The sequence below is a fragment of the Pseudopipra pipra genome, chromosome Z (genome assembly GCF_036250125.1).
Source record: "Pseudopipra pipra isolate bDixPip1 chromosome Z, bDixPip1.hap1, whole genome shotgun sequence".
NCBI classification, from domain to species: domain Eukaryota; kingdom Metazoa; phylum Chordata; class Aves; order Passeriformes; family Pipridae; genus Pseudopipra; species Pseudopipra pipra.
In genome coordinates, this window is record NC_087581.1 from 60,634,339 (window position 1) to 60,657,101 (window position 22,763).

The 22,763-nt window shown below is 50.0% G+C and overlaps 1 protein-coding gene across 1 annotated transcript; it reads left to right on the forward strand.

Annotated features, from left to right (window-relative positions):
- On the forward strand, positions 1–21,307 carry LOC135407810 (serine/threonine-protein kinase PAK 3-like). The gene is made up of 13 exons (XM_064643175.1): positions 1–54; positions 1,050–1,308; positions 2,994–3,187; positions 3,453–3,596; positions 4,138–4,272; positions 4,737–4,902; positions 5,075–5,138; positions 5,305–5,353; positions 6,596–6,705; positions 7,336–7,453; positions 8,227–8,326; positions 8,761–8,957; positions 21,010–21,307. The coding sequence occupies exons 1-13, from the start codon at positions 1–3 to the stop codon at positions 21,208–21,210; spliced, it is 1,791 nt and encodes a 596-aa protein (XP_064499245.1). The 3' UTR covers positions 21,211–21,307.
- Positions 21,308–22,763: the final 1,456 nt, after the last annotated feature.

Genomic DNA, 22,763 nt, shown 5'->3' on the forward strand with positions numbered 1-22,763 from the left:
ATGGTTCCTCCCCGGCCTGTCGAGCTCCTTCTGAAGGGCTGCACAACTCTCTGGGTATCGCCCACTCCTCCCAGCTTTGTGCCCCCAGCAAACTTGCTGAGCAAGCATCTCTCCCTCCATCTCCCAAAACAGTTCTGCAGAAAACATGAGAATGAAAACCTTAGCCCAGGCTCCATGGAGGATAAACATCACCCCACGGAACACAGACAGCAAGAGTGGTAGTATGGAAAGAGCGCCTGAGCACATGTGCAGGAACACTGAGAGCAAATGAAACAGCATAATGGCCAGCATCTATGCAACGAAGAAGTGCTTGTAACAAATTTGTTTTAACACACTATGGTCCGATCTCAACCCTTCTCAAGCCCATTTTCTCAACCCTTTGAACCTCACGTTGGGTGCCAAGAAGGACTATCATGGTTTATCCCCAACTGACAACCAAGTACCATGCAGCTGCTCACTCACTCTCTCCTCCCCAAATTCCCCCTGTCTGGTGAGGAGGAGAACTGGAAAGAAAAAAATAAACCTCGTGGGTTGAGGTAAGAACAATTTTAGAATTGAAACCAAATACAATAAGAACACCAAAGTAATAAAGATAATTTATTAATAGTTCTAATAATAATGCTTATGGCAATAATAAGCCCAGCAATAATAAGCAGTGGGAGAGAGAGTGACAGAGACCAAGGAAAGCAAGTGATGCCCAGCACAGTTGGTCACCACCTGCTGACCTCTGCCATGAGGGGCGGCTGCCGCTGGGGGGCGCCAGGGGCCGGGGGCGCCATGGCCGCGGTGCTGCGGGCCGGGGCTCCTCCATGAGGGGAGAGCCTTCGCCAGCTCCGAGCCGCAGCAAAATGGATCGGCCTCTGCTTGTTCCCCTGTCATTTAGGTCCCTTCGTAGCGAAGAGTAAAGAAGGCTTGAAATGAAACACTTTCCTACCGTTTCCCACTCTTTTATTTTTTGGGGGGGGGGGGGCGGCGAAGCTCTCTGCTGGAGGCGGCCCGAGTGTCTACAGGAATGCAGCCCCCTCAAAACCCTCTTGGCTGTCCCACAGGTTGTCATCACTTGTTCAAAAGTACCGCCCAGCTCTGGCAGGAGAAAGAGCCCGCAGCGCAGCGGGCGCCGCCCCTGCCCAGCCGGGGCTCTCTGGCAGAGCAGCAGCAGCACAAGCCCCTCTCAACCCGCCCTTGCCGTGGCTTCCCCTGGGAAGCCAGAAGCCTCTGTAACTCAGCAGGTTCCCAGCTTGGATCACCTCCTGCTGGTGGGCAGATCCTGTGGGTTCCGACTGCTTCTGAAAAGTGACAAAGGCAGAGGTACAGACAGGCAGGCAGAGGAGCCGTGGCAATGTCTGATAAATGTGCAATAGATGGCCCAGGAGGGGCGTTGCTTGGAATTATTACAGCTGTCCTGGCAATAGTGCCTCCTCTGCTGCTTCCGTGCAATGCATCGGGCCATTTTCTCATCCCCAGCAGTCACTCCTAGCTGCATGCCCCGGTTGCTGTTACTTGCATGTCAAAGCACAGTCGCCCGGGCTCCTGAGTGTTCCCTGAGTGTCCCAAGCTGTGGTGTTCCTCATGAACGAATGTTCTGTCCCCGTTTCACTGTGCTTGGAGCAACCACATTTGCTAAGAAGCAGGATTTAGCAGAGAATAAAATTGATTGGAAACACTTGGGTGGGAGCAGGCTGCTAGAGTTTTCTGTTCCTTTCTTTTGAAGGCGCAGTTGTGTTTCCTGAATGGAGGACCACGTGTGGTTAGCAGGGCTTTGGGGAGTGTTTTTGCAAGGCATGTGTCTTTGAAGCAGTTTCCTGATCACTGATCTAGAAGAAAATGGGGTCACCTGCCAAAATTTTCAAGCTTCAGGATTATGCCATTAGTCAGCAGGAAGAGTGGTGTCTGTAGATCCAAAGAAGTTGCACGTTCCTCATCTAATCAAGCTTGTCTTCGGAATTGTCCTGACTTTCAGTCAGACCCACACAGAGGATTTGAGTCAGGACAATATGCAACTTCCCAGATTTCACAGTGGGAGTTGAACCAGCTGCTCTCTCCACTGCACTTTGTGGGCTTGGGCGCTGCCAGTGGTGATCCTGGGGCTTTGAAAGAACTTGTGTAGAGCCATTTGAAAATGCTACCATGGTCGCAAAAGTAGACAAAGAGCAGAAGCCCAGGTCTTTCTCTCTTCATTTTATATTTTAACTGAGAAAGGAAATCAAAGGTGATTTTTCCAGTCCCTTGCTGGTAATGCTCAGGAATATATTTTTACACGGGAGAAAAAACTGACTTGAAAGACACAGAAGGGGGAAGGATGCTTTCAAACTTTTCAAGGCTTCTGGTTTTCTGTTTTCCTCACCCTGCCTTCCTGAGGCCTGCCCACCACCTCATCTCTTTGGTCTCTGCCTCGTAACTCCGCTTTTAAATGGCACTTGCCCATTTGGGCCCACTGGTTTCCTCCTACCACCACCTTCAAAGTCGTCCCACATTGGGTATTAACTTTCTTTTCTTTCTCTCTGTATGTCCACTCTAGTCAGTTTGTGTGGTGCTTTTGAATCTTCTGGGCTCCCTATGGTTACTGCTTCTCTGGACACCGCCCATCTGGGTAGAATTGTCTCTCAGATGCTCCTTTGTAGACAGGAGCGATGCTTTAGCAACCACGGGAGCTTGGGCCATGAGGGACAGGGCCTGTCATGTGAGAGGCTCCCAGAGCGTAGATTGGAGGAAGGCAGGGACAGCGTTGCAGGCCTGAAGAGAACACGAAGCCCAGAACTGTCTCTTCTTGCACAAGAGGAGGGATAGCCCGGCCAGCAAGGCTATCAGACACTTGAGCAATGCCACCCATTTCCTCTTAGCTGCCTAAGAGCTGGCTGGAGTTTCAGCCATGGCTGGACCATGTTCATATGGCCTGTCTCACTTAGGAGTCTGTGCCTCCCAGTGGGCAGAGGATGTCCCAGGAGAGCAGCAGCCCAGTGCTTTGGGAATGCATGAGCCTATCAGTCTTTGAGCCTTGCCACACCAACGTTGTGTGGGAAGTTTAAAGCCATTTGTCTTCCTTTCTGTGCAGCTCCTGCAAGAAGTCGAGCGTGAGAAGACTGCACTGTGGGAGAGGCTCTGCCAGACTCAGGTAGAGCTGCTCCAAACCCGGCAGCAGCTAGGGCAGCTCAGGCAGCAGGTGAAAGAGGAGAGAGAAAATGGGCAGGTAAGCCTGAGTAGCCTGCTGGCAGAGGGGAGGGCCTGCAAGGTAGACCTTGGGACTGAGGAGGGAAGGACTACAGCAGGCCCTGAAAGCACAGAGCCCTGCAGGCTCCAGAGATGAGCCCCAGGAAGGAAGGCTTAGGCTGGAAGCAGAGCTGGGTGCAGAAGCAGAGCCAAGTGGATGAATGAATGGGATTTTGGGCTTGCCAGAGGGAAAACCTGAGCATGACAGCAGGTCCCAGGAACTTTCTCTCCCTTTGTGTTTCCAGAACATCAAGGAAAAGCTGGAAGCAGAGCTGCAGGAAGCTCAGAGTAAGATGAAGGCAGTGGAGAGGAGGCAAAAGGAAGAAATGGCAAGATTGCAAGAGGAAATCAGTCTCCTGCTTCAGCACAGGGAGGCTCTACAAAACCAGGTGAGTGAAACAGCAGTAGGCACTGCAGTCAGGCAACAGGTGCTCTTTGCCCTTCTTGTCTTTCCATTGCAGAGCAGCAGGCTGGTGGGGGTAATCCCTCTGACTGCCATCCTGCTGTGGTCTGCGTCGCAGCTGCTCTGAAGGGACTTACTGGGCCGCTGACTCTCAGCTGCCACCCTGGACAGCAGGGCTAGTCCTCTGGCTGCTTGGCCAGCAATCATCCCCATGCATTTGTGCTGGCCTGTGACTGCCAGCCTAGTTTTTTGAGGTGTTTGTTTGCCTGAACGTGAGGACCCAGATACATTTGGGAACAAGTTGTCCGTATCCATTGTGCATCTTGTCCTCATTCAGCATGGGGTGAACTTTCAAGCTGTTCTTTCCTTTTCCTCATCGTCTCTGATATGGCTGACAGTGACAAGCTGTAGTCTCGGACTGCTTTGCTCTGTTTGCCTGGAGGTGGCAGAGTGGACATGTCAGCTCGCAACCTCACACCAATGTTGTTTGGCAAGTTGAAAGCCAGCTCCTCCACCTTCCTGTGCAGGTCCTGCAAGAAAAGGCACGTGAGAAGACCGCTCTCTTGGAGAAGCTGTGCCGGACTCAGGTAGAGCTGCTCCAAACCCAGCAGCAGCTAGAGCAGCGCAGGCAGGAGGTGAGAGAGGAGCGAGAGAATGGGCAGGTAAGCCTGAGTAGCCAGGTGACAGGGGGAGGGCAGTAACAAGGGCCTGCAAGGTAGATGTTGGGAGTGAGGAGGGAAGGACCACTGCAAGCAAGTCCCAGCAGGTGATGGGTGTCAAAGCTGAGCAAGATCTGAGTGAAGCCCAGGAACTGTCAAGGTAGAAGGTGCTGCAGGCTGAACACTTGCCTAAGATTTGAAGGAACAGAGGAGACAATGGGAGGAGATAGAACATCACAACAGGGAGCTGCAAGGGTGTCTGCAGTCCTTGGAGGGTGAAGGGAGTAGTTGGGACGAAGTGGAGCAGTCATTGTTGCAGTCATTTCTCAGAAAATCTGTGAAAATGTTTAACGAATCAGTTTAAGAGCCCTGGAGGTGGCATCTTCGGGAAGCCTTGCATTTGAAATGTGAGCTCTGGGGCCTCTCTGCCAGCCACCTTTCTGACACAAACCAATTGCTTGTTCCAGATCTACAGAGGCAAACCTGCCAGCAAACCCGTGGCTGCAGCAGCCCCCTCTAACGAAGCCTCCACTCCCCAGCCTGAGAACTCGAGCCCCAGCAGTTCGTCCAGCTCACGCCTGGACGCAGAGCAGCTGCGAGAGCTGAGAGAGGAGGAGTCCCTGAAGCTGCTGAGTACGTCTTGTGTATTTCTTGTCTGCTAGAGCAGCGTGTTGCGTGCATGTCTCAGCATGAGCTGTGCCACATGTTCCTCCTCACTCTGCTGTCACAGAGGGCTGCCTTTAGGATCTGCTGGAAACTGCTATCTCTGCTATGAAGTGAGCACGTTGCATTTTGCTTCTTTCAGGGAGCATTGTGAGTGTGGGAGATCCACTGAAGAAATACACTGGATGGGAAAATATTGGCAAAGGGTGAGTGTGACCACACTTCCTTCGACAAAACCAGGGGCCAGGTATTTTGCTGGTGCCACATTCAAGCGGGAAGTCAGGCAAGCTCCCAGCGTGTTCAGACACGGGGCTCAGAGTCTCCCGTCTCTCAGTGCTGATCAGAATTTCTTTGCTGCTGTTCTGTTTCTAGGGGTTTCGGCACCGTGTACAGAGCATTCGATGCTGTCACGGGAGGAGAGGTAAGTGCCAACAACCCCGCAGCTTTTGCAGCTCTCGAGTGCTCTCCTCTGTGGCTGGAGCTCTGGGTCGCCTCTTTGCTGCACAGGCTGTTCCCTTGAAGCCCAGGCTAGAGGCAGCCTGCAAAATACATTGGGGCAGACTTTGTCCTTCTTCACTACCTGAAAGAATGCAAGGAGGGCAGCGTTATCTTTCAGAGAAGGACACGCTAGCGTGGTCTCAGTTGATAAATGGGCATTGACTGGCTGACGGCGACTGCCCTCATTCAGGCCCAATTTCTCTTCATGCCAGGTTCAGGCACAGAGAGCATTTAGCTTTTTTTCCACCAGGGCTTTCGTCTTGAAAATCTAACACAAAAGCCAATGAAGGAGAGACCCTGTTTGCAACACAGCTTTGTGCTTCAGTCCTAATGAAGCTAGTTGGCACACACATTGACCAATGAGAACATGTTTACCAAGAGCAAAGATCTCTCCTGAGCAGTACCATCCTGGTTTGGTCTGATCTCCAGGAGAGCCCATTACAGAGATACTATTTGTAATAAGCAGACACAGTAGTGTCTTAGAGAGTCCCACTGCTCTTTGAGGTTCCAGCTCCACATTCCTGAATTCTCGTTTCTGGCTGTCAGCAAAGACATCAGAATCTTCCTGCTACTTCCTTATCCATCTGCACTGCTGCGCTTGGGAACTGTGCTTAGAGAGAGGTCTACAAGGCATCTAAAAGCACTAAGCCCCGCCTATCACCTAGGCTGTATCCAATTGCAAATCTCATCCATTTGTTCTGTGATATGATTGCTTTCCTGCACAACTGAGAATAGCAGCAGGTTGTGAAATACACATCAGACCCCCTAGAAAGGCTAAGGGATTACTAGCTGTTTGGATACACTTTCACAAGAGCATCATTGCTTTGTGCTTGCAAATTGTGTGTAAATGATAACAGCTGTGACAGAGGAAGGCCATTTGGGAAGAATGTGGGTGCAGTGTTGTTAGAGCCTTGTGGTTGCTAGTTTAGAGACCATTTCTGCCAAGTGGACAAGGCAAAACATCCATGGCCCCGGGCCCTGTCACTGGCACCCGAGCCAGCGGAGAAAAGGGGCTGTTGTCAGGTCAGTTACGAATTGCTCTGACGTCGAACCACGAGGCCGTTGGGCTCAGCTTGGCTGTGTCATTCCAAAATCGTGCATTCTGTGATCCTTGTGGTCTCCTGCAAGAGACGTCACAAGTTCATGATTTTCAACGTCATTTTAGGTGGCCATCAAGCTAGTCAATCTCCATCAACAGAGAAAAGAGGAACTCCTGAAAGAAATCTTGGTCTTGAGGGAGAAGAACCACCCCAATATTGTTACCTATGTGGACAGGTAGGCAGTTCTGGTGTTATCATGGGAATGTTCATTTACAGGCTTTCAAGGCAAAGGTTAAAACGCCTTTGGCGTTCCCTGGCAGAAAATGGATCTTTTCATTACTATTAATCTACTTGGATAGCATGTATGGGAGGAGAATGCATTTTGTCTGCATTGGTGCTTCCTGGCAGACACAGTTTGAAGACTGTTTTCCAAAACCTGGATCTCTTACTAAATCAACAGCCTCTATGTTCTCTCCCTCCATCTTTTCTCAAAGGGTTGACCAAATTCTGTCCTCAGTGCTGCACACCCTCCTTGCCTGTGTAAAGGCTGTGAAAGTGTCTCCTGGCTGCTGGAATGAAGGGTGGAATTGATGTGTTAAGAGGATGAACCAACTGATGGCATGTGTCCCAGTTCCAGGTTCATCTTTGCTGTTACTCAACTGCCTTTTTGCCTTTGCTTGCCACCTTAGCCAGCTCCTTTTTTCATGGAGATTCTAAGCCCTGTACAGCCCAGGCAGAATGTCTCTTCCTTTTAGTCTGTCTCCATGTAAAAGTGACCTGGAAAAAAAAATCAGGAGAGCAGGCTTTTCCATAAGGCAATTGAGCTGTGCACATTCCTCTCCACACTGTTGTTTTCTTCTTCCAGCTACCTTGTCAGTCAGGAGCTCTGGCTGGTGATGGAGCACATGGACGGAGGCTCTTTGACTGACGTTATTAGCGAGACATGGATGGCCGTAGGACAGATAGCAGCTGTCTGTCGGGAGGTAAGGGATCCCACTTGTGCTTCTGATGGCTTGGAATGGATTGTCCTTGTAAAGAGGTGGTGTGAATAGCTCTCAAGTGAACTGCCTGCCAGTGTCCCTGCACTTCCTATACTCTGCTCTTAGGATACTCTTATCTACCCCGGTTGTACTCTCTCCCTCTGTGGTTTTTCAAATGTATTTCCTGTTCCCCACATGGCCTCTCTAAACATTTGTCTGGAGCCTGTCTGTACTGCATTGCTTGCCTGTAAAAGCAAAGGTGCTGGTGGCAGAAGTTGGAAGGAATAGCAAAGAAAACTCCAGACTCATTGCTGCCACTCCTCAGCTTCAAAGGACAGCATTGCACACAAGATGGTGTTTGCTTCTGAAGACTGACTAATGGGTTACTTCCAAGGCTGCTGGCAAGGCTAGCAAGGAAATCTTGATCGTGCAGCCTCCCGCCCAGAAGCCACCCACTTCATGCCATTTGTTGGCAAAGCCTCCTTTGTCCTCTGGGGGCAGAGAGCACAAGCACTGCAGCAGCAGTCATTCTGGCTGGGTTTGCAGGGCACTGGAGCAACAAGGCCTGTTTCTCTTTCAAAGCTAATATGCCTTCACTTAGAAAGACACTGCTCTCCTAGTGTTGCAGCAGCAAGCTCTTCCTCTTGACAGCACCATGCCCTGTCATTGCTGACTGTTCCCCTAGAAATGGTTGAATCGTTTACAACAGTTTCCTCTCTTGGATGATGAAATCCGATCACTAAGTTTTACCCTCCTGTTTGTTTTTTCTCTCTCAGTGCCTTCAGGGACTGGCTTTCCTTCATTCCAACTGGGTCATCCACAGAGACATCAAAAGCGACAACATTCTTCTGGGCCTGGACGGAGCGGTGAAGTTGGGTGGGTATTCTTGCTTGGCCTCAGCGTTCCGGGGATGCAGCGTGGGGCTGCCGTGGAGTCACTGCCACATCCCCAACAGCGGTGCTTGGCAGAGTGCATGGACCACTCCTGCAGGCAAAGAGCACAGCTGCAAGGGGCAGAGAGGTCTAGAGAGGAACATGGTGTTAAGAGTGGCTCTGGTTTTTGTGTGTCCCTTCTAGAGGCGGGCAGTTACAACCCAAACCTTCAGGTGAATAAATGAAAGGCACTGCATGAAGCATGGGGCTTTGTTCAGGGGACAATGCCTTATTTGCTTGGTTGCAGCCTTGAGAAAACAGGGCACAGCCACTTTCCCTGATAGATCCAGCACTGCACTCTCAGACTTTGCGTGCACAATTCTTTTCCTTGGTTTCCTAACCGAGGCTTGTGTGAACAGTGTTTGTCTTTCTCCTCAGCTGATTTTGGCCTCTGTGCTCAGCTCACCCCTGAGCACGGGAAACGGAGCTCCATGGTCGGGACTGTTTACTGGATGGCCCCTGAAGTTGTGAGAAGCCAACCCTACGGCCCCAAGGTGGACATCTGGTCTCTCGGCATCGTGGCAATAGAGATGCTGGAAGGAGAGCCTCCTTACTTTAAGGAAAGCCCTTCCATGGTAAGGTGCAAAGACCCTCAGACACCAGTGTCTTTGTAATCCGTCCCATCTTCTGTCTCCCATGAGACAAATGCTATTCCCACCAGCTTGAACTACTTCCACCAAGGTCCGCTTCTAAAAATGTCCCTGCAGCACACCAGCATCTGCTGGAGCTCTCTTGCCCTCACGGGGAGAACCTCAGAAGGGAGGTTCGTGGCACGTAGCCACTTCAGAAACCTTTCCTCTTGGCCTTCAGCGATGCTTGAAATATCTGGTGCGCTTTTTGATCTCTCTGAGCTCTGTCTCTCAACCAGACAGTTTCAGGCTTCTAAATCATCTCTGTATTGTTCTGTCCCGTGTCTGGGTGGTCTGCGTAAGTTTAGGATCTTGCTTTCACAGACTGCAGCCCTAACTGTCTGCTGAATCCTTGGCTGTTTCTTGGGACATGAAAGTAATTGAGGGGCTTATTGCCCCTTTGCAGCTCCTGCAAACACGGATTTCCTTTGAGCTGGACTTGTTTCTCTTTGCCAGCTGCATCATAGGAAACCAAAGTTCAGCTTCCCATAGACCTTTTTCCGTGGTTGTAGAAATCTTGCAAAGGGGTGCTACATAGCTAAAGATGACTCCCTCATGATTCGTGGTGCTGAAGAAATTGGCAACTGAAAGAGCTCTGCTTGTCCTGGCACTGCTGTTCCGCAGTCGGGTGAACGTGGCTGGAATCCACTGCCTGCAGTCGGCACAGGTGCCGTGTTCCCTTCTGCTGCAGGAGCAGTAACGTCCCTCGGGGAGCACAGTTAGAAACACAGTGAGGACAGGCACTGCAGCTCCCCACTGTGTCCAGTGGCTGGGACCAGCTGCAGAGGGACAGCATAAGACTGATTTGGTGGCCTTTTACGCCACTGGAGGTTGGAGCTTAAGCAGTGGGGTCTGGGTGCTCAGATGCGGCTATGGAAGAAAGAGGGAAAGTGTGGGGGAAGAGGAAAGTGACTGGAAAAAGTACCAAGCGTGGAGGCAGATTTATAACCCAGAATGGACACTTGCTTGCTGGATATGACATATACCGGAATTGACAGTTTTTCCCCAGTTTTCCCAAGTTTATTGTTGTATTGTTGTGATGTTATATATACCCCAGTTGTTGTTTTAAAAACCCTATCCTCCATATCGTCTTCTTCTCTCCTCATAGTTTTCCCGCCAAAACCTGTTGTCCTCCCCTGTTTTCCCGCTCCTCTGCCTGCCATTGGTTGATGTTTGGTGCAGTGCAGAGGTAGCTCCTATTGGCCCATTCCCCTGGTAACACCCAGACTCCGCCCACCTTCACCCTGTTGCCCTATCCCGAGAGTCCCTTAGTTGTCAATCCTTTGCTCCTCCCCTCGCCTGGTTCCACCTCCTTATCCTACCCTATTTAAGTCTCGTGCTCCCCTAATAAATTCGGCATTGCTTCACCGACCTCTGCTGTGTCAAAGACCCTTTTTGCAGTGCCCGGTCCCATTCCCTTTCCCTGCGGGCCGTGGCAAGTGGCGCACAATGTGGGGCACAGTAGAAGTCTCCTGTATCAGGAGAACTCCTGTGCTGCTACTTGGGTACAGGCGACTCCAGGAGGGGAGATCGTTCCACCGGCCCTCCTTCACAGGACAGACGACTGTGGACTTCGTGGAAGCCTCACGGGTCGTGCACCAATGAAGGTGAGCTGTGGAGGACATTCCCACACCCTACTCAACACCTACCCCGTAACAAAACTTAAACAAAAAGGAGGAGTAACATCAGAAAGTTGTGAGAAAACCTAAATTAACACCATGGGTCTCACGCTTTCCACCTCTGAAAAGTTTGTATACCGCCGCCTCAAGGATTTTATTATTGAGCACGGTCACCCATTGGACAAAAAATCAGCCAAAGCTCTCGCCAGATGGCTTGACCGACATGGCCATAAAGTAAATGATAACACCACACTTGAGAAGTGGCAAGCCTTGGGATATCACCTCTGGCGGGAGAATGATAAGGGTGACCGGCTCGCGAAGGAGGCGTTAATTGCCTGGAGGCTTGTTCTGATGGTGCTACAGCACCATATGATGAACAAGAATGTCAGCCTCTCCAACACGGCTGCTGAATCCTCCAAGAACACCACCAAGAGCACTAATAACACCGACAAGGACACTTAAGCATACGGACAAAGACACTTCAATCACCCCACAAAATGGCGGGAGGGAAGAGGACACCACCAACACACAAGATGGCGGGAGGGAGACAGTGGACTCAGATGCACAAAATGGCAGGAGGGCGCGGAGAGCAGCGCGTCGAAGGCGAAATGGCGTCGAGGAGGCGGGACCCCGAGATCGCGCGGACAGGAAAAAAGGGGAACCGCGGGAGAGACTGGCGCGGGAAAAAAGGAGGCAGGCCCCTGTAGCTCCACCTTCTGGGCCGCCTCTGTTTCCACCCACGTGTGCGCAGAGTCCTTCCTCCAACATGCCCTCCACCACGCCTACTTCCACCAGTCCAGTCTCCTCCCTCGAAGTGTCACCCTCCCGGAAGCCACGGGGAGCAGCGGGCGGGGCGAGGGCAAAGGCCAAACATAACATCCCCCAAGATGGCCGCGCCCGTGGACCACCTAACACCGTGGCCTACCCCGCTTGCCGCTACCCCACACCTGATTGTGACTGGGTGCCACGCTCCTCGGAAAGGCCTGCTACAGCGCCAGATATCTGGAAGGCCTTCCGAGAGGAAGCGGCGAGCACCAAGGACGCAGAATTTCTGCGTACCTTTTTGGTTTATTATGATAAGGGGAAAGCACCTGAATGGAGGCCCATCTCGTACCCAGTGCTTAAAGATATAAAGAAAGCAATAGTGGAGTACGGGTTGGGTGCCCCATTTACCATCGGGTTGCTCAAGTCATTTCTCCTTGCATACACCCTTATCCCATTCGACATTAGAGCAGTAATTGGAGGGTTGTTTACAACCGTGCAGGCTTTGGTTTTCGAAGCGGAGTGGAGAAAAAAGATCATAACCTTCGTAAATGACAAAATGGAGAGAAGAGGCATTCCCCCCAGGCAGGCAATAGACATGCTCTGTGGAGAGGGAGATTACTCTAGCAGAGCGGATCAAGCCAGATTAGACCCCAAATTATTAGACATCACTAAAGAATTGGCATTAGAGGCTGTAAAGAAGGTAGCTGTCTTACGTACAGACACCTTCTTTCACTTTAATAAACCAAGGGCCTAAAGAACCATTTGTGGATTTTATAACTCGGCTTAAAGAAGCAATTAGCAGGCAAGTATCTCAGAAAGAGTGCCAGGAAACTCTATTTAGTAAATTGATTCTCGAAAAGGCCAATGAGGACTGCCAAAAGGCTTTAAAGTTATTAAAAAATCCGACTCTGCTGGAGATGATCGAAGCATGTAAGAACATTGGATCGAACTCCCATAAAGCACGCCTATTGGCTGCTGCACTTACAGGGCCACAACACTGCTTTGCATGCAGGGAAGAAGGACATTTTCGGAAACACTGTCCTAAACTGTCAGAATCCACACCTGACTTACCAAAACCTTTGTGTCGCAGGTGTGGAAAAGGACGACACTGGACTTCCAGTTGTCGTTCTGTTACCAACATTAACGGCGAACCTCTCTCTCCCAGACAGTCACCCAGACTAAGAAAAAGAGTCACCTCGTCGTTGCCGGATCTAAGGTCATGTGAGTGTGAGCTGTCGGGAAACGGGGAGCAGAGCGCTTGGGGGAGCGCTACAACACAAGTAACCCCTCACCTGCGCTCCATTCTGTGCCAGCCATCGTGCCCAGCTACCCCGTAGCCCGATGGCCGCTCCCTGACCCGGTGCCGGTAGAAAAACAATGTTCTCCACTCCCATGGGTAATCCTCACAGTTGTGCACCCCTCCATACATTTAAGCTTGTATGAGCAATTAGTCAAAGTCTGACTGTCAGCCCCCGTCGACCCAGACAGAACTTATCTAATAACATCTCATTTCTCGGCAGTGGATAAAGGTATAATAGTGGTACCCACACTCCTGACCGGTTTGACGAATTCCAACATAGCCATATGTTTATGTGTCCATCTTCCCCCCGTGCAACTAGAGGACCGCTTCCCGGTTGCCAAAATGGTCTCCGTGGACGACCTGCTGTGTGTGCTCTCGGTGGATGAAGAGCAGAGAAAGAGGGAGCAGAAAGAAGTCCTTTGGGCTGCAGGTGTTAAATCCCCTCGCCCTCTGCTAACTTGTTTGATTTACTATTCACAGCCTAGACAGCCACAGCGGGTCAAAGTGGAGGGTCTTTTGGACACGGGAGCTGATGTGACTATCGTCGCCTCCAAGGACTGGCCGCACGGATGGCCTGCGCAAACGGCCTATGTCCAAGTCAGCGGCGTGGGGGGGACGCAATATCTGATCAGGAGTCGGGAGGTACTCACTGTTTACGGGCCAGAGGGCAGACCAGCATCCCTCCAACCATATATTTTAAATATTCCACTCACACTATGGGGAAGGGACGTCATGGAGCAGTGGGAGCTCAGCTTGAGAACCCTGTCCCATGAGGAAAATTTTTAGGCAGGGTCACTGAAGTACTGCAGCTCCCCAGACTGAGCTGGAAAACAGACACGCCAGTCTGGGTCGATCAGTGGCCCCTACCTAAGAAAAAGCTGCAAATTCTCAATGAGCTAGTGAATCAGGAATTGGCTAAAGGATACTTGGAGCCTTCCACCAGTCCCTGGAACACTCCAGTGTTTGTCATCCAAAAGTCCTCAGGTTCCTGGAGATTTCTCCAGGACCTGCGCAAAGTTAATGAAGTCCTTGAGCCAATGGGAGCCCTCCAGCAGGGAATGCCTTCACCATCCATGCTCCCTGCTGAATGGCCCCTAGTGGTAATTGATATAAAGGACTGTTTCTTTCACATTTATCTTAATCCGGCTGATTTGGTCCGATTTGCATTTTCAGTCCCTGCTGTCAACACTTGTGAACCTCACCGCAGGTTCCAGTGGCGAGTGCTTCCCCAGGGGATGAAAAATTCCCCAACACTCTGCCAAATGTTCCTGTCAGAAGTGTTGCGTCCAATCAGGCAGAAATACCCACAGTCAATCATCTTCCATTATATGGATGATGTGTTGATCTGCACCAAATCCCAATTGGCAGTAGACAAGACCTTAAATTCAACCATTTCGGCTCTAAAAGCGAAGGGATTGGAGATATCCCCTGAAAAGGTACAAAGGGAAGCACCCTGGAGGTACCTTGGACTTCAGATTACGGAAAAGGCCATAAGGCCCCAGGCAGTAGAAATTGACAGAAGAGTCCACACGTTAAACGACCTCCAGAAGCTGCTGGGAGCGATCAATTGGATCCAACCTGTGTTGGGAATCACAACCGGTGATCTGCATCCCTTATTTGAGCTGCTCAAGGGAGATGCTGATCTGTCCGATGTTGGGAGAGACGAAGCCAAATGGCAAAGATACGAGGCATGGAGGAAAATTTACAACCCATGAATGGACATTTATATACTGGACTGGACTTATTATACCGGATGTGACACCCCTTGAATGTGACAGTTTCACCCCAGTTCTCCCCAGTTCACTACTGTGTTGTTGTACTGTTATGTATACCCCCAGTTGTTGTTTTTAAATTATCCTCCATGTTGTCTCCTTCTTCTCCCCACAGTTTTCCCGCCTTTTCCTTGTTTTCCCGCTCCTCTGCCTGCCATTGGTCAGTGTTTGGTGCAGTGCAGAGGTAGCTGTCATTGGTCCATTCCCCTGGTTACACCCGAACTCCTCCCCTCCTTGCCCACTTGCCCAATCACCTTCTTCCCTAAGTTGTCAGTCCCATGCTCCTCCCTAGCCCAAACTCCACCCTCAAACCTACCCTATATAAGTTGTTGTTCCCCCAATAAACTTTGGCATTGCTCCTTGACCTCCACTGTGTGAAGGACCCTTCTTTGCAGTGCCCGATCCCATTCCCTTTATCCCCGTGGGTCGTGGCAGTCCTCCCCCCGTACTTTAACATCAGAAGCTGTAAAAGCACTATCCACTGCTGAGAAAAAGATTTCACAAAGACAATCATGCAGGAGGATGGAGGGACTGCCATCCTCCCTAGTAATCATAAGGGAACAACGTCAGCCCTTGGCTCTCTTGGGCCAATACACTGACGACTATTGGCCTGTCCCCCCAAGAGAAATTAAATAAAATCATGTATGTTTTACATTTTTTGAATCTGCTGGAGGAATCAGACACTCACGCAAACAGAAGTCCAGCAGATCGCCATTTTGGATCAAGCTCCACCACTGTAACCTCTCTGAAAGCTAAGATCATGTACCGGGACCCACTAACCGAAACATGGACGGGCCCTTTCCCCTTGATCACCTGGGGGAAGGGCTACGCCTGTATTTCAGGTCCGGACGGGCCAAAGTGGGTCCCAGCCAAGAGAGTTAAAATACATCACGAGTGAACTGTGCAGGAACCACTATGTGTCAACTTCGCTCTACTGCGATCTTCGGCATCGTCATCCTCGGACTCGTCCCTCTCTGTGGCATGATACCTCTGCGGGAGTGGATGAGTCAGCCCGGAGAAAACTTGTGGGTAACACTGGCCAAGGCTACAGGCACGGACACCTTGTGCCTGGCCTTGGCTAGTGCGGGGAGTCCATTCCGCACATGCCTTGTGGGGATTCCCATCACCCCTGTGGAGTGGAACTCCTTTGTATCCCAAACCCGCAACAAAGGAGCCATCCCACTTAATTCTCCAAATCTCACCCAAACCATTGCAGCACTTAATTTTATTGATATTCCCTTTCAAGAGATTGATTTATTAGGTTTACTCCCTACCACTGCCTGTGTTATCTTTCATCGGTATACTCAACCCATTCTGTTTACGCCCCACAATGTTACTGCAAACAAGCCGCTTTACCGCGGGACCTCTTCGCCGTGGTGCAATAATTCAATTGCAACCACTATCCCTACGGAACACATCCCAAGAAACATGAGACTTCTGAAAGGATATTTCCTATTGTGCGGGGATCGGGCATGGCCAGGTATTAGGGCCTACCCTGAGGGAGGTCCGTGCACAATAGGAAAGCTGGCCTTATTTAACCTGGCGAAGTTCCAATTGGCCAATGAGTTCATTCTCCCAAAAAATGAAGTTAAAAGGTCCCTGCATGTAAAGAGGAATCGGTTTAATATTCAAAAACAGGTCGAGGGTTGGAGGCTTCCTCCAACCCCTAAACCTAAACCAATCCAAAAACCAGAATTCGGATCCCAACAATTTGGCACTATCAAATTTCCAAAGTCTTTCCCAACACCACGTGTGATTGTTGGAAAGCCTCACATTTGACCCACACCTCTGCCCTTCCCGGAGGATTGTGACTCCAGCATTCATATCTGGTCAAGGGTAAAGAACTTTTGGGCATCCTTCCCTATCCCTGGGATAGGAACCGCGCATGCCCTCTCTCTCTTGACGCACTTAGGTTGCTCGTTGACTAAGGAAGCGAATGCCACCACTCAAGCGATTGAGGGCCTGCTGGAGGACACCCAAAAGCTTAAAGAGGTTAGCTTGCAAAATCGAGCAACTATTGATTTCCTTCTCCTGGCACACAGCCACGGGTGCCAGGAATTTGAAGGAATGTGTTGTATGAATTTCTCCGACCATGCCGAGTCGATTCATCAGAGTATTAACCAGCTAAAAGGTCTGGTCAGAGAAATTCACCAAGAGAAAAGTGAAGGGCTCGATAACCTCTTTGATTGGCTCCAATTACCAAATTTTCCAAATTGGTCCAAGAAGCTTATTATGTTGTGCGTTTTATCCCTTTTTGGTCTAGTTTCTGTTTGTACTATCTTACCATGTTTAATTTTATGTTTACGTAAGTTGCTGCTGAGCTCCATCGAGGCAAACATCGCCCGCGTTTCAGAAAACAAAGAAGGGGGAGATGTTGGAGAACATAAAGCTGAGTGGGAACAATTTCAAGCATGGCGCAGAATTTACAATCCAGAATGAGACATTCTACACTTGAATGGACATTACTTCACTGGACTTTGCCTTATTATACTGGATATGACATCACCCCGAATTGGACAGTTCATCCCCAGTTATCCCCAGTTGTCCCCGGTTTATTATTGTACTATTATATCGTTGTTTGTACCCCAGTTGTTGTTTTTGAAATCATCCACCATATTGTCTTACTCATCCCCCCACAGTTTTCCCGCTCCCCTGCACTTGATTGGCCACTGAGTGCTGCAGTGCAGGGAGAGCTACCATTGGCCCATTTCCCCAGTGACACCAAAGCTCCTCCCACCTGTACCCTGTTGTCCTATTAAGTGTTTCCCTGAGTTGTCAGTCTCTTGCTCCTCCCCTAGCCTGAGTCCACCCCCTGAACCTGCCCTATTTAAGTCCCTGTTTGCTTTAATAAAGTTGGCATTGCTTCACCGACCTCTACTGTGTCAAAGACCCTTATTGCACTGCCCGGTCCCATTTCCTTTTTCCCCCGGGCCGTGGCAGACGACTGCAAAGACTTCTGTTTGTGGGAGTGGATATTCCTCCCTCATCAATTTGGCAAGACGATCACCACCATCACAGAAATGATTGGAAAGGTAACATTTAAAGGTCGCACTAGGTGCTTAGAACTTAGTGGTGAGGAGCTGGATTCTATCTACCTCCCACTAACTTCTGTACACCTAGAACAGCTGCTGCAAACCTCCATAGATTTTCAAATTGCCATCGGGGGCTACCCAGGAGAAATTCGGCTTCACCTCCCGGCGTGGCCATTTATTCAAAGGTTAATCCAAATTCCATTAAAGTTGAAAATTGTACAATCGGATCTGCCAATAAAAGATGCCAAAACAATTTTTACCGATGGCTCAGGGAGAACCGGAAATGCGGTAGTAATTTGGCACGAAAATGAAGATTGGAAACAAGATATCCACAAAGTACAGGGTTCTCCCCAAATAGTGGAGCTCTCTGCAGTTGTGCGCGCCTTCGAAATTTTCAGTGGTGAGCCAATTAATATCGTTTCTGATTCGGCTTATGTGTGTGGTGTGGTCAAGAGAATTGAAAATTCATATCTCAAAGATGTGGCAAACGAAAATTTGTTCTGATTGCTGACCAAATTGTTGTTTTTAATTCAAAAAAGGGAATTCGGCTTCTTCATTGTCCACACCAGGTCACACACTACTCTACCAGGTCCTGTGGCGGAGGGAAACCAGATTGCCGACCATCTGGCAGGTATGGTGGTCACTCCCAATTTATTCCAACAAGCAAAGATACCCCACGAGTTCTTTCACCAAAATGCACAATCGCTGCAAAAACAATTTGGCCTCAAATTATCCCAAGCAAAAGAAATTTTAAGGACGTGCCCTGATTGTCAAATTGTCACGCCAGTCGTCCCAGAAGGGACCAATCCAAGAGGCCTTCTGGCGCTAGAAATTTGGCAATCAGATGTTACGCACGTAGCTGAATTCAGTAAACTAAAATATGTACATGTGTCCATTGACACTTTTTCTAAGATGATTGTAGCCACCGCGCATTCTGGCGAGAAGAGCCGTGATGTAAAGAAACACTTTCTGTCTGCATTCGCAAGGATGGGAGTCCCTAAGCAGATAAAAACAGACAACGGGCCCTCCTATGTGTCTGCGGACATGAAACGGTTCTTTGAGCAATGCGGGGTGCACCATACCACCGGGATCCCTCACAATCCCACGGGGCAGGGTATAGTAGAGCGTGCCCACCAAAATATTAAGAATCTTCTTAAAAAACAAAAGAGGGGGAGTATTGGCCTGTCCCCCCAAGAGAAATTAGACAAAGTGATGTATGTTTTAAATTTTTTGAATATGATGGAGGAATCAGAAACTCACACAAACAGAAGTCCAGTAGATCGCCACTTTAAATCTGATTCTCTATCGTCAACATCATTACGAGCGAAAGTTATGTACCGGGACCCACTAACAGAAACCTGGACGGGCCCTTTCCCCTTGGTCATCTGGGAGAAGGCCTACGCCTGTATTTCAGGACCAAAGTGGGTCCCAGCGCGCTGTGTGAAGATCCATCAGGTGTGAAGAGAATAGAAGACGACCATGCACCAGCTTCACTTGACCATCTTCCTCATCATCATCACCCCCGGACTCATCCTTCTCAGCACTTCAACACCACTGCGGGAATGGATGAGCCAACCGGGCAAGAACTTATGGGTAACGTTAGCCAAGGCTACAGGCGCGGACACCTTGTGCCTGGCCTTGGCTAGTGCAGGCAGCCCATTCCGGACGTGCCTGGTGGGGATCCTGGTAACACCGGCCGAGTGGGATACCTCTGTATCTCTAACTCGGACCAGAGGATCCCTACCCCTGAACTCCCCAATCTAGCCCAAACCATCTCCGCTCTTACGTTTGTCGATATTCCTTTTCAAGAAATTGACGTTTTAGGTTCTTTCCCTACCATTGCATGCGTTATTTTCCACCGTTACACCCAGCCGGTTTTGTTCACCCCCCACAATGTCATAGCTAACAAGCAGCTTTACCGAGGGACCACTTCGCCGTGGTGCAACAATTCTATTGCCACCACCATCCCAATGGAGCACATTTCTCGGAACATGCGGCTCCCGAAGGGATATTTCCTATTGTGCGGAGATCGGGCATGGCCGGGAATTCGCGCCTACCCGGAGGGAGGTCCCTGCACAGTAAGGAAGTTAGCATTGTTTAACCCGGCGAAGTTCCAATTGGCCAATGAGTTTGTGTTTTCCAAAAATCGTGAGAAAAGGTCCCTTCGGGTAAAGCGGAGCTGGTTCCCCAATATTCAAAGAAAGGTCGAAGGTTGGAGGCTCCCCCCAGAGCAACCCAAACCCCAACCTCCTGTCTCAAAACTAGAGGCCACACCCCCACAGATCAGGCTCCAAAATTACCTCCCGGTGCCACATGTGAATATCGGAAAGCCGCAATATTGGCCCACACCTCTGCCCTTCCCAGAGGATTGTGATTCAAACATTCACATCTGGTCAAGGGTAAAGAACTTCTGGGCATCCTTCCCTATCCCTGGGATAGGGACAGCTCATGCCCTCTCTTTACTCATGCACCATGGGTGCTGGCTCACCAAAGAAGCGAACGCCACCACACGAGCAATTGAGGGCCTGTTAGTGGACACCCAGAAGTTAAAAGAAGTCAGTTTACAGAATCGAGCAGCCATAGATTTCCTTCTCCTGGCACACGGTCACGGGTGCCAGGAATTTGAGGGAATGTGCTGCATGAATTTCTCGGACCACGCCAAGTCCATCCATGAGAGTATCAATCAGTTAAAAAGCCTGGTCCGGGAAATTCATCAGATGGAAAATGAAGGGCTCGATGACCTCTTTGATTGGCTCAAACTTCCAAATTTTCCTAATTGGTCGCGAAAAATTATTATCCTATGTTTATTGTCCCTTTTTGGTTTAATTTCTTTATGCACTGTTTTACCTTGTTTGTTTTTATGCCTACGTAAGATGCTGATGTCAACCATCACCGCCAACCTCTCAGCCGTTCAAACAAACAAAGAAAGGGAGATGTGGGGGAAGAGGAAAGTGACTGGAAAAAGTACCAAGCGTGGAGGCAGATTTATAACCCAGAATAGACAGCACACACCGGAATGGACACTTGCTTGCTGGATATGACATATACCGGAATTGACAATTTTTCCCCAGTTTTCCCAAGTTTATTGTTGTATTGTTGTGATGTTATATGTACCCCAGTTGTTGTTTTAAAAACCCTATCCTCCATATTGTCTTCTTTTCCCCTCATAGTTTTCCCGCCAAAACCTGTTGTCCTCTCCTGCCATTGGTTGATGTTTGGTGCAGTGCAGAGGTAGCTCCTATTGGCCCATTCCCCTGGTAACACCCAGACTCCGCCCACCTTCACCCTGTTGCCCTATCCCGAGAGTCCCTTAGTTGTCAATCCTTTGCTCCTCCCCTCGCCTGGTTCCACCTCCTTATCCTACCCTATTTAAGTCTCGTGCTCCCCTAATAAATTCAGCATTGCTTCACCGACCTCTGCTGTGTCAAAGACCCTTTTTGCAGTGCCCCGTTCCCATTCCCTTTCCCCGCGGGCCGTGGCAGGAGAGTCTCATGTTTCCTTCTTCTTCAGGCTCAAGACCTGATAGCCAGAGAAAGGACACCAAAGCTGCAGAACCCCTGGCTACACTCCTCTCTCCTGCTTGACTTCCTGAACTGCTGCCTGCAGAGGGACGAGGAGAGGCAAACATCTGCCCAGCAACTTCTGCAGGTAAAGAGGGAAGCGGCTGCAGGTGGAACAGCTGTCCCATCTCAGGCATGGCTTCTCAGCTAAACTCCAAGGCATCAGATGGGCCCCCCTCCTGGTAATCTCTAAACAAAAGAACTGAAGTAGGATGATGCCAGGCCTGAAATGGTGCTGGAGGAACCCAACGGAAGCAGTCCCAGCCGAGCAGTCTGAGATTTGGCTGTGTTTGAGGTGGTGGAGGATCGTGCACAATGGCTTATGCCTTTCCTCTCTTTGGGCAACTAAACTAGCCCGTGCCTGGAGAAAAGAGGAACCTAGGGGAGTCTCCTAAAAGGAGCAAAGCCCTGGGACAGCAAGCAGCATTCCCAGAGTGCTGTCAGGGCAAAGCTCCCAGGAAGCAGAAGACACTCTGAGGAATGGATTTGTGGATTATGGGCCAGCTTTGCCTGGGATAGCAAGGTCCTGGACATGAAGACAGAGATGCAGATGGTCCCCTCCGTCCCATTTCTGCATCTTTCTGGCAAGCAGAGGAGTCCTCCTTGAGCCTGTGAGAAAGGGAATTTAGAAAGTAATGCTTCCTCTCTTTTTTTTCCCCTTTGGGCAGCATCCATTCCTTCAGTCAGCCGAGCCTCTCTCCAGACTGGTTCTTGTGATCATTGCAGCGAAGCAGTCGAGGGAGTACAGGGGATAACAAGACCATTTCCAGACGGCTTTCTTGAGTGGGACTCAGAATAAAAACTCGGTAAGACCTCAACTCTGCTGGAAGATTCCCTTCCTTGTCACCCTGTGAAGAAACTCTACATTCGCTTCTCAATTGTCCATTGTTTCTTAGAGATGGAAAGTCCCAATTCTGCAGGTTTTGGTATGTTTTGGAATTGGGAAGAGTCTCCTTCCTTGATCAACTTCACAGTGAACTGAACGGAACAGAACTGAACTGAAGGAAAGGAGGGAGGGAGAGAGGACTGGGGGAGGGACGGAAGGGAGGCGGGGGAGGGAGGGAGGAGGGAAAGCCAAGAAGGAAAGGCAGGAAGGCAGAAAGACGGGAAGGAAGGAAGGAAGGAAGGCAGGAAGGAAGGGCGAGAGGCATTTCTCCTGTGAGTTGAGTCACCAAGGTGAAAAGGTAAAAGGTGTAATTCTGGCTCATTCCCAGTATACGGCTCCCAAAGCATGGAGGGGACAGCAATGCTGAATGGCCCTTAGGGACATAGTTCAGTGGTGGACATGGCAGTGTTTTGTTAGACTCGATGATCCTAAAGATCTAGCCCTCCCTGCCCAATTCTATAACCCTGCAGAAACACTCAAGTGGTGGCAGAAACCCTCTCCTGATGCCAAACCCTATAGGAGCCCTGACCAGGCTTGTCAGGGACATGCAGGTCTGGCCAGCTTCTTGCCCACATCAGCAAATGAGTGGACAATGGGAGAAGGGTGTTTCTTTTTCTTCTTCCTCATCTATCTGATGGGGATACTTCTTTAAAAGAAGCTTCATCGGCCCATCGACTGCAATTTGCCAAGTCCAGGGAGAATTCTGCTAAGGAGGGCTCCGCCTTCTCCATCTCTTGAAAGGACTGTGTGGAGACCTTCCAGTCCAAGACAATTTCTCCTCAGGTGCCTTTTCAATTAACTTCAATTCTCTTCCTCAT